This window comes from Zalophus californianus, chromosome 10 (assembly GCF_009762305.2).
Source record: "Zalophus californianus isolate mZalCal1 chromosome 10, mZalCal1.pri.v2, whole genome shotgun sequence".
Lineage (NCBI taxonomy): Eukaryota > Metazoa > Chordata > Mammalia > Carnivora > Otariidae > Zalophus > Zalophus californianus.
Window position 1 is genome coordinate 105,013,291 of NC_045604.1, and position 12,358 is coordinate 105,025,648.

The 12,358-nt window shown below is 54.3% G+C and overlaps 1 protein-coding gene across 2 annotated transcripts in view; it reads left to right on the plus strand.

Annotated features, from left to right (window-relative positions):
- SRRM3 (serine/arginine repetitive matrix 3) overlaps positions 1-12,358 on the plus strand; it is a 54,895-nt gene that overhangs the window by 12,490 nt on the left and 30,047 nt on the right. For both annotated transcript variants that reach the window (XM_035722601.1, XM_035722602.1), the window contains exon 2: positions 8,197-8,461. In XM_035722601.1, the coding sequence (XP_035578494.1) occupies positions 8,229-8,461 (233 nt within the window). In that variant the 5' untranslated portion in view covers positions 8,197-8,228. The remainder of the gene's footprint in view (positions 1-8,196; positions 8,462-12,358) is intronic.

Sequence of the window (12,358 nt, forward strand, 5' to 3'; positions counted from 1 at the left end):
CTCCAGGAGGACCTCCCAGCTATGCTTCTCCCCACACACCCAACTCAGTTGATGTCTCTGCCAAATCCCCCATCCCAGCACTCATCTTGCTACATTATAGGCATTAGTGCATCTTCCCCTGCGTCTCTTATCCTTGGGGGGGGGGGGGGGTGGCAGAGTGGCCATTCACTGAATAGCTGTGACATGAATGAGTGACCTGAACCTAGGGCTGAGGGGGCTGTTACGTGGTCCTGAGCCCCCAGCCCCACCCTCCTGCACAGATTGCAGGGAAGCCTTCCAGTTTGTTCTACCCAGTACTTGATGACCTTTGCCCATCTCCCCATGCTCATGCTTATGGCCTGGGGGTTGAGAGAAGAGTCCCCCAGGGAAGGGAGGGGTACTAGGAGAGCAACCCCCACTTCAGCTCCAGGGGACATGTCAGTGCCAGGGGTGCAGCCTGGCTTCAGTGCCAGGGGTGGGAGTGGGGTAGGGGCACACCCAGATTCCTTGGACACAGTGGAGATGGGTTTCCTTTTCCAGCTTGATAAAATATCTTGAGAAACCGCTATGGTTGCGCACTCATTTTTACAAAGACCCGGACTTAGTTTCACAACCTAAGTACCTAGTTTCCTGTGTGTTTGTAAGTTCCATCACGTTTCTGATGTGCCACATCAGAATTTTATTCCCCCAGGAAACTCAGGAGGCCTGCCCCTCCCCACCCCCTGTCCACACACTGGGCTTCTTCTCTGGAAGGGCTCACCCTCTGTTCACAGACTGGCTTCACCGCATCATGCATCCCACACACCCTGCCCCTCGTGGTCCCAGGTCCCTGGCCCGGGCCAGGCCTTTGTCCTCAGCCTGTGCTGTGCCCTGCCTCCACTCCTTCGTTCTACAGACTCATCTTTGGAAGGGCCAATTCAAACACCATTGCCTTTGTGAAGCCTTCCCAGAGCTTCACAAAACAGACGCCCTCTGGTCTCTTTCTTGTTCCCCCAGCAAGGGATAGGGTGAGGAGGGTCATCAGGATCTGTCTTCATAACAGCTTGTCACTGAAAGAATGAACTGTCCCACCACATTATGAAGTAGAGGGTATTGTCTCCATTTTACAGATGAGAAAAAAATGAGCCTTGGGGAGATTTAAGGACTTACCCTGGTCACCCAGACAGAAGTGGTCGAGCCAGAATTCAAGCTCAAGTCTTCTGGCTCTGAATCCATGCTCCTGTCTACTCCCCAACCCGGTCCTGGGCCAACGGGAGACAGAAGGACCTTAGTGGCAAGATGGTGGTTAAATTGTGTGACCATGGATCCAGGGCTTGCTTGAAGCGGTGGAAATCTGTACCTTGAGGGGGTGGTGGCCCTGAGTCCCAGCACTGTATCTGGGGAGGTGGGTCTCTCGAGGGCAGGGGCAGGTAAAGGAGCCCCCGAGGGAAGGGTGCTGCTCTCTAGGGATCAAAGGGGGCCCACCTTGGGGATTCTGTAGTGCTGGAGGCTGAAATGGGAAGGGCGAGAAGTAGCCACAGGGAAGGAAGGGAAAGTGGCTGAGGTCAGTCCAACAAACTCCTTGGAATGGTGCCCACCCCCTGCCCTGGCCAACCTCTGCCCTCTCCTCCCTCCCCAGTCAACTACCTGGTTCATTCCTGGGTTTCAGTCTTCCCAATGTAATGACAACTCCCAAGTCAGGCGCCAGATCATAGCTTCCTCATACCCCTGATCTGAGGTTTCCTAGGCATCTTCACCTGAACGTGTAGGGATTCCTCACACCCATTGTGTCCAAAAGAGGACAGTCACCATTGACAAGCAACAATAGTGACCACCAGCACCACCCATGAGACACTCATCGCCTGCCAGGCACTGGGATAACATTTCCCAGGGGTTAGACCTTTACAACACACCCAGAGGGAGAATGCTATTATTAGTTCCATCTTACAGGCAAGGAAACTGAGGCACAGAGTTTTAGTCACATGACCAAGGTCCCCTCAGCTCATGAGTTCCCCCCCAAAAGCCTCCATATCTCCTCGTCAAACCGAGGTTCTCCAGGGCAGGTCCCACTCTCCCCCCTCAGATGCATATGTGGTCCACTGCCCCCTCTCCCAGACATGGCCAGGTCACTACTGTACCTGAGCATCCTACCCTTCTGAGTCCCGGGGTGAGTAATGAGCTCATTAGCTGAGAAGCCTCTGTGCCTGTCAGCAGACTGGACCCTGCAATACTGACAGGCTGCTTCCCCTTCAGTGAATCTCTCCCAGCAGAGCTGGGCTTGAAGGTACCTGCAGCCAGACTGCGTTCCATCCTGTTCTCAGCCAGGCCAGCTCAGGGGAGCCCGGCTTGGGTCTGAGGGACCGAGGCCAGCCTAGGGATTCAGCCATAAGACTTGGAAGTCAGGGCTCTGGCTCTTGAACCACTTCCTGGCCAGCAGGAGAGAAGATGCTCCCCCGTCAGCCAGTGTTGTTAATATGCACGTGGGTGTGGCGCCCCCCCCCCCCCCCCCCCCCCCCCGCATCTGGGCTTGCCCTTGACAGCCTCAGGGCTGAGCTCTGGGGGTGGCTGGTGTGGCTCTGGCCACTGACTACATCAGCAGGAAGGGGCCAGGCTGAAGGCTTGGCGGTATACATACGAGTTAGTATTACCTGGATTTCCAGAGGGGGAAAGGACCTGCAGGATCTTTGAGTCCACCATCTTCATTGACCAGTGTGGGGAAAGGGTCCAGAGAGGGGGAGTGACTTTCTCAGTGTCTCACAGCCAATCAGCACTAAAGACTTCCCCCATTTGCTGCTCTACCTCCAAAGAAACTCAATGTACATGTTTCCAAGGACCTTATCATGTTAGGGTCAGGGTGAAAGTGAGAGCCTGCTTGACCCCCACAAGCTCCTCACTCTCACTGCACCCCCAATTTGCCTTCCATGTTCCCCATTACAGTAAACGGCTGTACCATCCATCTGGTCTCCCAAACCAGCCCATGAGCTCCCAGATGAGCTCACAGATGGCCAGGATAGGGTCATGTTCATCTCCAAATGCCCAGCCTTTCATACGCTCGGGCCCGAGTAGATGCTGGGTGGGTGTTTGTTGAGTGATTATAATGTCTACTTCCTGTTCGAACATTCCTGTGATGGGGAACTCACTTATATTAGGATGAACTGAACTGCTTACTTTTTTTCTTAAAGGTTTCATTGCTAAGGGGAAAAAAAAAAATCCTGTCTTGGGCTTAGTTGAAGTCCACTCTAGCTGACTTCCCTGCAGGAGTCCTGGCTTTCTTCTGGAACAGCCCAGATTGGCAAGTGTGTGATGGAGGACTGGCAGCATCAAGGGCACTTGAGAACTTGTTATAAATGCAAATTCTCAGACACTACCCCAGATCTACTGAATCAGAAACTCCGAAGCTGTGTTTTAACAAACCCTCTGAGTGACTCTGATGCTGAATAAAATCCGAGAACTGCTGCTCCAGACACCAGCTCCCAATGGCTGGTCCAGAGAGAGTCTACATCAGAATCACTCAGGAAACATGAATGATGCCCCAGAGATTCGGGTTCAGTAGATCTGGGGTGGGTCCCAGGTAGGCTTGACCTATAAAATATGAGACACCTAGTTAAATTTGAGTTTCAGATAAACAATGATTTTTTTTTGTATAAGTATGCCCCAACTATGAAATTCATGAAATTCAAATTTCATTTAACTGTGTATCTTGGTATTTTTTTCTTAAGACTTTATTTATTTATTTGAGAGAGAGAGAGAGAGAGCGAGCACGAGCAGGGCGGAGGGGCAGAGGGAAAAGGAGAAGCAGGCTCCCAGCTGAGCAGGGAGCCCCATGTGGCGTTCGATATCAGAACCCTGGGATCATGACCTGAGCCGAAGGCAGATGTTTAACCGACTGAGCCACCCAAGCACCCTCCCCTATTATTTTTTATAATAATAAACCTACCTAAATCTTTTTTTTTTTAATCTTAGAGAGAATGCGGACTTGTGTGCAAGGAGGGGGAGAGGGAGAGAAAGAATGTTAAGCAGGCTCCACGCTCAGCACACAGCCTGTCACAGGGCTCAATCTCACGATCCTGAGATCACAAACTGAGCCGAAATCAAGAGTTGGACACTTAACCGACTGAGCCACCCAGGCATCCCAACCCTATCTGATTCCCTACAGATTCAGCCAGGTTTGGCCTAAATCTTCTACAATCCTTCAAGTATTTGAAGATAGGGATTCTGACCACCTGTATACTCTTATCACCTCCCTATTCTAGACATCATATCTTTGTTGAGGCAGCCTAAGATAACATGCCACAATATGATATTGACTCAAATCGGGTCTGTGACCACTGAAGATCCCTAAATCCTTCCTAAATATGCTGCTTCTAAATCATGTCCATCCCATTCCAATTTTAGAAAGTTAGCTTGGGATCCAGCTTCAGAGTGAGGGATTTGTCTCTGTCCTGTTCCACCTTCTTCAATTCCTTTCATCTTTCCAGCCTACTGAGTCCTTTTAGAAACTGACTCTATTTATGAGGCTTCTCAGGTGCTGTCCTCGATGAATCTGATCATCAGATTATCAATGTTCCATCCAGTCAGTGGTGAACATACCAGATCAGACATGGGGGAGGACAGAGCCCTGTGGTCCTCCACTAAATACCTCCATCTAATGTGACATTGACCCATGAATCAGCTCCCTTTGAGCACAGGTCAGTCTATCCACCGATTACAACAGTGCAGAATATTCATTCCAATAACCGCAATATCTCTCTCTCCTTATGCAGTTTCACAGGGATTCCATAAAAGATAAGGTCAGATGCCTCTCAGAGAGACCTTGTGCCTGCAGTAACTCCCTGGTCGGCTGGCCCAGCACCTGCAGCTTGGAAGGAAATGGGCTCCACATGCAGTGACTATTCTTAGGGGCCTGGCATTCAGGGGTCATCCTTCAATAACCTATCTCTGATTCCTGCCTGGTGGCAGCCTCCAACCCACCAGGTGAAGTTGGTAAAATCCACCATCCGTCCCAGTGAAAATCCAGATGGCCCCTGCCCCCGTGCCCATATACCCTCTCTTTTCCTTCTTAGAGCCATTCCTGAAAGATTGCCCTCAGCGGGCTAGCAATCTTAGCCAGGTATTCTCTAGTGCTGGGGATAGAACTCCTCGGGACGGGGCCTGGAGATCTGAGTGTGCTCAGAACTGCTCCCACCAGCTTCCTCTCCCCACTGCCCTCAAGGAACTCAGGCCAACTTCTAGGCTGGGGAGCCTTGCCCATGTCAGAGGAAAAGCATGCAGGGCAGCATGGCTCAGAACCTGGTTCCGTGGGCTCCCCTGGAGCCTAAGCACTTTCCCCCCATACCCTCAGCACACCTCTTCCAAGTGATGGGTAGGCTCTGGGGAACCAGAATGAAGGGATCCCTCCCCTCAAAGGGCTCACAGTTCAGGGCGCCTGGGTGGCTCAGTTGGTTGAGCGACTGCCTTCGGCTCAGGTCATGATCCTGGAGTCCCGGGATCGAGTCCCACATCAGGCTCCCTGCTCAGCGGGGAGTCTGCTTCTCCCTCTGACCCTCCCCCCCTCTCATGTTCTCTCTCTCTATCTCATTCTCCCTCTCAAATAAATAAATAAATAAATCTTTAAAAAAAAAAAGGGCTCACAGTTCAGGAGGCGGGGGTCAGATGCAAACAACAAGTTGAACTTCAGTATCTATAGAGGTGAGGACAAAAGCTGGAGCACAAATAGATAATGGCCCACTCTTCCTGAGAAGCCAGGACAGCTTCCCAGAGGAGGTGACATTTGGGCTGGGCCCTGAAGGATGAGCAGAAGCTCCCCAGGTGGGAAAGAGAGGAAATGGAATTCCAGCACAGGGGAACTCTATAGGCAAGGGCCCAAAGGAATGAGAGTACATGTCTGGGGACTGATGACCCAGGCCAAGGGGCTGGATGTTGGCTGCAGGATGAGGCGTAGCAAGGGAGGAAGTTGCAAGATAGCATAAGGCAAAATGTGAAGGGGTCTTACACGTTGTTAAGGACTCTGCCAGGCAGTACTCGATCCTGCCTCCTGTTGTAATTATCTTCTATTTGTTCCACCCATGTGCATCAAGCTCCACCTGCGCATTCAGGCAGTTTGCTGGCACTAGGAGTTGAAAGCTAAGCAGCTCTCAGGGCGGGGAGGTGGGGGAGGGCAGACCTGTGAGCCCACGGTGACAACAGCCACTAGAGGCTATTAACCAGGGCATAACACAGTCTGATGTGCTCCTGGACTGATCTCTCAGGTTGCTGATGGTGATGGTGGGGTGAGGGGTGAAGGATGAGGGAGGCAGGATGTAGAGGCAGCGGATCAGAGTGAGGGGCTTGGATTTTGCTGGTGTCAGGAGGGGAGCCAAGTGGATAAATGGAAGCCATGTTGAGAAGAGGTGATGGGGACCAAACTTGGCGACAGGTAAGCTGCAGTGGGCCAGGGCAACAGGGGTCTCCAAGCCCCACACATGTCCACACATGTTGGTCCGTGGTGCGGGTGACCAACAGCCAGAAGGGTCACCCATGGCCAAGCACTGTGGCCAAGGCAGGTGGAGAGCAGGGCTCTCAGAGCTCCGAGTGGGGCTTGGGAAATGTGTGGTGCTTGTGGGTCACCCCACGAGAGGTCCTGGTGGAGCTGGGGGCAGGGCTGGGCTAGGACAGAGGTGGGAAGCTGGCAGGGCTTAGGGATGGAGAGAGAGGTTAGAAGAACAGGTCTGGTCTGTAAAGCCCCAAGAGCCTTCCTCTCCAGAAGAGTCTAGATGATGCTCCCAGGCACAGGTAGGGACCAGAGGCTCAGAGGTCAGTGACATCCTCAGGGTCACACAGCAAGGAGTAGGGGAGCCTGGCCTAGAACCCAGGGGCTTGGGATTTAGGGGGATGAAAAGAGTTCATGGGAAAAGAGTTTATGGTCTCATCGTCACCGTTACTGCCTGTCACTCTGTCCCCTTCCCTCCCTTCCAGTTTTTGTGGCTCCGAACACCCCCACCCCATCACTACAAGGCCAGTGAGGGGAGTGACTGTTGTGGGGTTGTGTTGCAGGAAAGGCCCCATCTAGGATGTCCAGACATGCCCAATCCCTTCTTCCCACCTCCCTCCACAATTCCCTCCTTCCTATCCCACTCCCTGGGAAGGAGGCCTCTCTGTTGCTTAGCAACTAGCTGGAGCCTAGGAGAAAGGAAATGGAAATAGCAGGAGGTGCCTCCCCTCTGTCAAGATAGGTCCTTGGTGCACATGAGGGTGCTTGCCCGTGTGCATGTGCATACTCTACTCTGAGCCTAGTGTGGAGCCAGGGCCTCCTACCTTTGGGGCCATTCTGACTCCCACATCACTCAGCCTGCAGGAGGATGCAGCTGTCAGCAAAGCTAATGTTAGTGCCATTTTGGTCACATCTTCAGGAGCAGCGTTTCCAGAACAAAGGAGGGGACAGACCTGTGGGCGTCCCTCTGGATCCGGCCCACACCTGGAAGGTTGGCTTTGGAAAAGTTGGCCAGATCAACTGAAAACCGCACGTGTGGGTGGGATTGCAGTCAACTGCATCTTCCCATCTCCCGCAGGGCTGCCCTGGGAACCTACTGGGAATGGGGAGTCCATGTAGCCTGTGACCCCATAGGCCAGGGGTCAGTGGGTGTTCAGAGTGAGGTGGAGAAGTTTAACTGAGGCTGAAGGAAAAACAAAAATAAAACTGACAGATTTTACCTGGGACACCTGGCTGGCTCAGCTGGAAGAACACTCAACTCTTAATCTCAGGGCTGTGAGTTTGAGCCCCACATTGGGTGTAGATTACTTAATTAATTAAATAAATACGTAAATACATAAATAAATAAACTTAAAAAAAAGACAACTAACAAATTTTCCCAGAGACCGATGTGGTTACCTGGGGGAAGTTACTAGCAGGTGTGCAAGCAGGGGCCCAGGAATTGGTATAAGGGAGCGTGCGTTGCCTAGGTGGTTACTAGGTCCCTGGAGATGACTATTCCAAGCCGGCGGCCCTTGGAGGCATTCTAGTCCAGCATCCACCCACTTTGCAGATGGGAAAGCCTGGTGTCCAATCCCCCCCTCATGCCCTGAGGTGTGATCCAAAGGTGCTAACCTGACATCAGCCCCCGCCCCCCCACCCAAGCATGAGGGGAAGCGGATTAGAGCCATGAGTGGGCCTTTAAATCTCCAGGATTAACCCGAGCGCACAGGAGCTTAGCAGGTGGCCGAGAAGTGACCACCCGCCTGGTGTCTGTGTCTGTCTCACAGGGCCGAGGCCAGCGGCTCCGGGGCCAGCCGCCATGTCCTCCACCGTGAACAACGGGGCGGCCACCATGCCGTCCCCACCGGACGCGGCGAACGGCTTCCCGCAGCCGGGCGCCTCCTCGGGGACCTGGCCGCGGGCGGAGGAGGAGCTGCGCGCCGCAGAGCCGGGCCTGGTGAAGCGCGCGCACCGCGAGATCCTGGACCACGAGCGCAAGCGGCGCGTGGAGCTCAAGTGCATGGAACTGCAGGAGATGATGGAGGAGCAAGGGTGAGCGGGCCGGGGGCGGGGCGGGGCGGGGTCGGCGAGGCTTGAAACCCTGCGGGCTGGCCAGGGGCCAGACTGATCCAGTTGGGGTGGGGCCCTTGCAAGGCCAGACGAACTTCATTCATTTATTCGTTTATTCAACCAATAAGCTGTCTTGAACGCCTGCCCTCCGTCGAGCTCTGAACTAGGCTCAGATGCACGGACGCCAAGGAGACACAGTCCGTGTCTTCCAGAAACATCCAGTCCAGCGGGGGGAGGGGGGGGAGGTTGGGGGAAAGAAGCATCGAAACATCCATGGCAAGTCAAGGTCTCAGTTTGCCCTTCTCTAAAACGGCTCTGTTGAGCTTCCTGGACTCTGCCAAGCAGGTGCTGCAGCCACGCCCGAGGGCACAATGGGCCCTTACTACGCGGGCGGGGAGACTGCCTGTGGTTTCAGCAGAGGAGTTCCTGCCGGCAGCCACACCTGAAAGGTTCGGTTTTACCTGTCCAATTTAGAACTAGTCACAGGGACACGCAAGGGCGCCATGTACTGTGCTGGGCAATGTTGGGCCCCAGAGCCAGATTTGAGTCCCTTCCTCAAAGACCACCCCTCGTCCCCCTACTCCCTCCCCGTCTCAGGAGAGAAACAAGCATGTTTACAACCAACTCCACCATAAAACAAATTAGAATCATGGTTAGAGGACAGGACAGGAGAGGGCCAAGTGCTTCAGGAGCTCAGAGGAGAGATTCTGAGAAAAGATGTTTGAATGGGCCTTGAAGGATGAGTAGGAGTTCGTCAGGGCTTGTGCACTGATCAGTCAGGAAGGATCTTTTTAGGGACTTCCCTCAAAAGTCCAGTGGAGACAGGACAGGCCTAGCACATGGGGCTGGAGGCAAAGAAACAGAACATGGGAATGTCCAGGCTGGGCCTGGATCCAGGGTCCTCAGGGGGCAGCCAGGCAGGCTCCCTGGGGCACAGAGACTTGGTCCAGGTGGGGGTGGGGAGGGTCCCTGCAGAGAGTGATAAAAGGATGGAAGGCAGCTGAAGGCAGGCAGAAAGGAGGCTTCCAGCTGGCAATGAAACCAGGTTTGATGAGCCGTGGATGTGGACAGAGGAAACGAGATCCCTTAGGGAGAGGGTTGAGTAAGGGGTGGGAAGAGGAGAGCCCGAGGACCTTATCAACCTACAAATCCTGCTAAATTGGGAGACTCAGGCCTTGAAGGGATTGTGGGCAGGTGGGCAAGGTTAGGGAACAGGAGGGGTGCCTGGGCCAGAAGAGGGCCAGCCTTCTGTGCTGTATTCGTGGGAACTGCCTCCTTCCCCTCCCAGAGAGGAAGGAGGCAGAGCCCCTTGCAGAGCCCCATTCTCTCAGGGAACTCCTAAGGCCCCCTCTCATGGCGCCCCTCCCCTCCAAGCCTCCTCCCCCTCGCTGAATCGCCTTCTCCTCCAGGAGCCCCCAGCCCCTCACTGCACACCAGAGGGTCATTATCAGATGAGAGCAGCCTCAGGCAGAAGGGGTCGGCATTTGGCCATGTCCTTGATGTCAGTCCCCTGGCATCAAGGACCCATGCCTCTCTGGGAGGCACCCACCAGGTCTCCAGTGAGTGCCCTTTCCCCCACCCAAGCCCTCACTCCAGGTGGTCCTTAGACTGGAGTCTCCCGGAAAGCTAGCTCTCAAGTCACCAGCCCCCCCACTCCTACCCCTTAGCAGCGGTCTGGTCAGTGGAGGGCACATCCCAGATGTGAGCAAGCCACGGCTACTTGGCCTGTAAAATAGGGAGTTGTTCTGAGAGTCCCATGGGCTAAAGATGTTCGGGGCTTCCCCACCTCCAGCCAGTCCCCATAAGGTGCTCCACAAACACGGGGCACCCTTGCTCTGTTATAGAATCTAGTCATCAATATCCATTTCTACAAACACTGGTTCATTCGAGCTTATTTACCAGGTTCTCGGGCATTTGACAAATATTCCCACTAGTCACAGGAACACACATTCTTTGGCCCCATTAAAAAGCAATCCCTTCCCTAATATTGATGGATGGCTGGTTAATTCACTGGTGATTGATGCTGCTTTGGAGTCACCTTCCCCGGCAGCCTCCGTGGGCAGCCTGCAATCACCAGAGGGCCAGGATCAGAGCCCCCCCTGTGTGGTATGCTGCTCCCACCCCAGCCCCAACTCCCTCCACACACACCCACCTAATGCCCCTTCCTGTGAGGACTCACAGGGTGCACAGAATTTGGAGCTTGGAGGCCTCCCTTCTCCCTGTTCTACTTCCTCATCCATCAGATGGGAAGAGGAAGGCTGCCCACCGCCACAGAGCTGCAGGGAAAGACAAATCAGTGACCAAGGAAGCGATTATTTAGGAACCTCCAGGTCTGGGCAGAGACGGGCAGAATGACACAATTTCTAATCTGGGGACCTCTGAAAATGCAGTGTCTCCTTACCACACCCCGACCTCAGAGGGCCATCCAGGGAGCAACAACGAATTTGGCCTGTCCTTCCCTTGTGACCCCTTCCTGGCAGGGACACTGAGACAGGAGTCACCGCCCTCCCCGTCCCCAGTTCCCTGGCCAAACCTTTGACTTTTAGCCTGAGACTTTGGCACGGCAGCTGGACCCCCTGCATGGCCTTAAGCTGCCAAGTGCTGCCACCCCAAGGAGTGGATGGTTTGGTACCAGCCTCCCTATCTTGGCCCTTGCCTCCAGGGAGAAGAAGCGTGGAAAAAGGCAGGGAGCCTAGGACCACTAGATCCTCTGTCCCTCCTGCTCTGAGACAAATAGTCCTTTTTTTTTTTTTAAGATTTTTTTTTTGTTTATTTGAGAGAGAGCATGAGAGAGAGCACGAACTGGGGCAGAGGAGCCGAGAGAGAGGGAGAAGCAGGCTCCCCGCTGAGCAGGGAGCCCGACTCGAGACTCGATCCCAAGGACGCAGGATCATGACCCGAGCCTAAGGCAGAGGCACAACCAAGTGAGCTACCCAGGGCCCCCAAACAGTCCTTACTATTTATTGAGCAGCTACTATGTGCCACCCACTGCACAAAGTGCTTTGTAAGCATCATTTCCCTTAATCCTGTGACAGCCTTGAAAGACAATTTACTACCCCATTTCACAGATGTAGAGGCTGAGGCTGAGAAGTGTATGGACTTGTCCAAGGTCACAGAGCTAGAAAGTGGGGGGTGCCAGGCCTCAAAAATAGGACTTCCTGGCTCTTGGCCTCTTCCCTTACTCATGGTCCAATGTGGCCTTGGCTAAGGGTTGACCTCAAGAGGCATGAGGGAGCAGGAGACTTGGAGGTAGTGGTTGTACCCAGGATCTCTTTGCCCATCCTCGGGTCCCCAGCTTCTCCCAGGAAGATGTCCCGGGGCATAAAGGGGTCCTCCCCAAGTCTCCACATCCATTCAGTCCAGCCCTCCCGGCCTCCCAGTGACACGTGCTGGAGTCCTGGAGCCTGCCGGCTCTAGGCTGAGCCCTAAGTCCCTTCCCTGCACGTGTCCTGTTCCAGGTCTCAATGAAACCCTGACTTCCGCTCCTACCGCCCAGCCTCATATGCTCCACAGACCCCAGGAGTCCGGGGAATGTGGACCCTGGCCTGAAGCTCATCCCATTCAACTGAGGAGCTGGCCCAGCCTCGCTTTTGGACCATCTCCTCCCCAACCCCTCTGGGCCCAGGGCCCCATGCCTAATGGCCCAGCCAGCCTGTCTCTCCCTCCCAGAGCCCTGTGAGCCACAGGGGGGGCAGGGCAGTGTGGAAGGGCCTCTGCTGTTCGTCTCTATGCTGCTGCCAATGACAAGCCTGTCTCCCGAGGAGAAGGTGAGGTGGGAGGAGTTCCTCCGTGCCTCCACTGCTCAGAAAGTGCAACCACTCCTTCTTCCTGGGCACCAGGACAGCCCAGCCGACCAAGGGCTCTGCACTGCCCAACAAG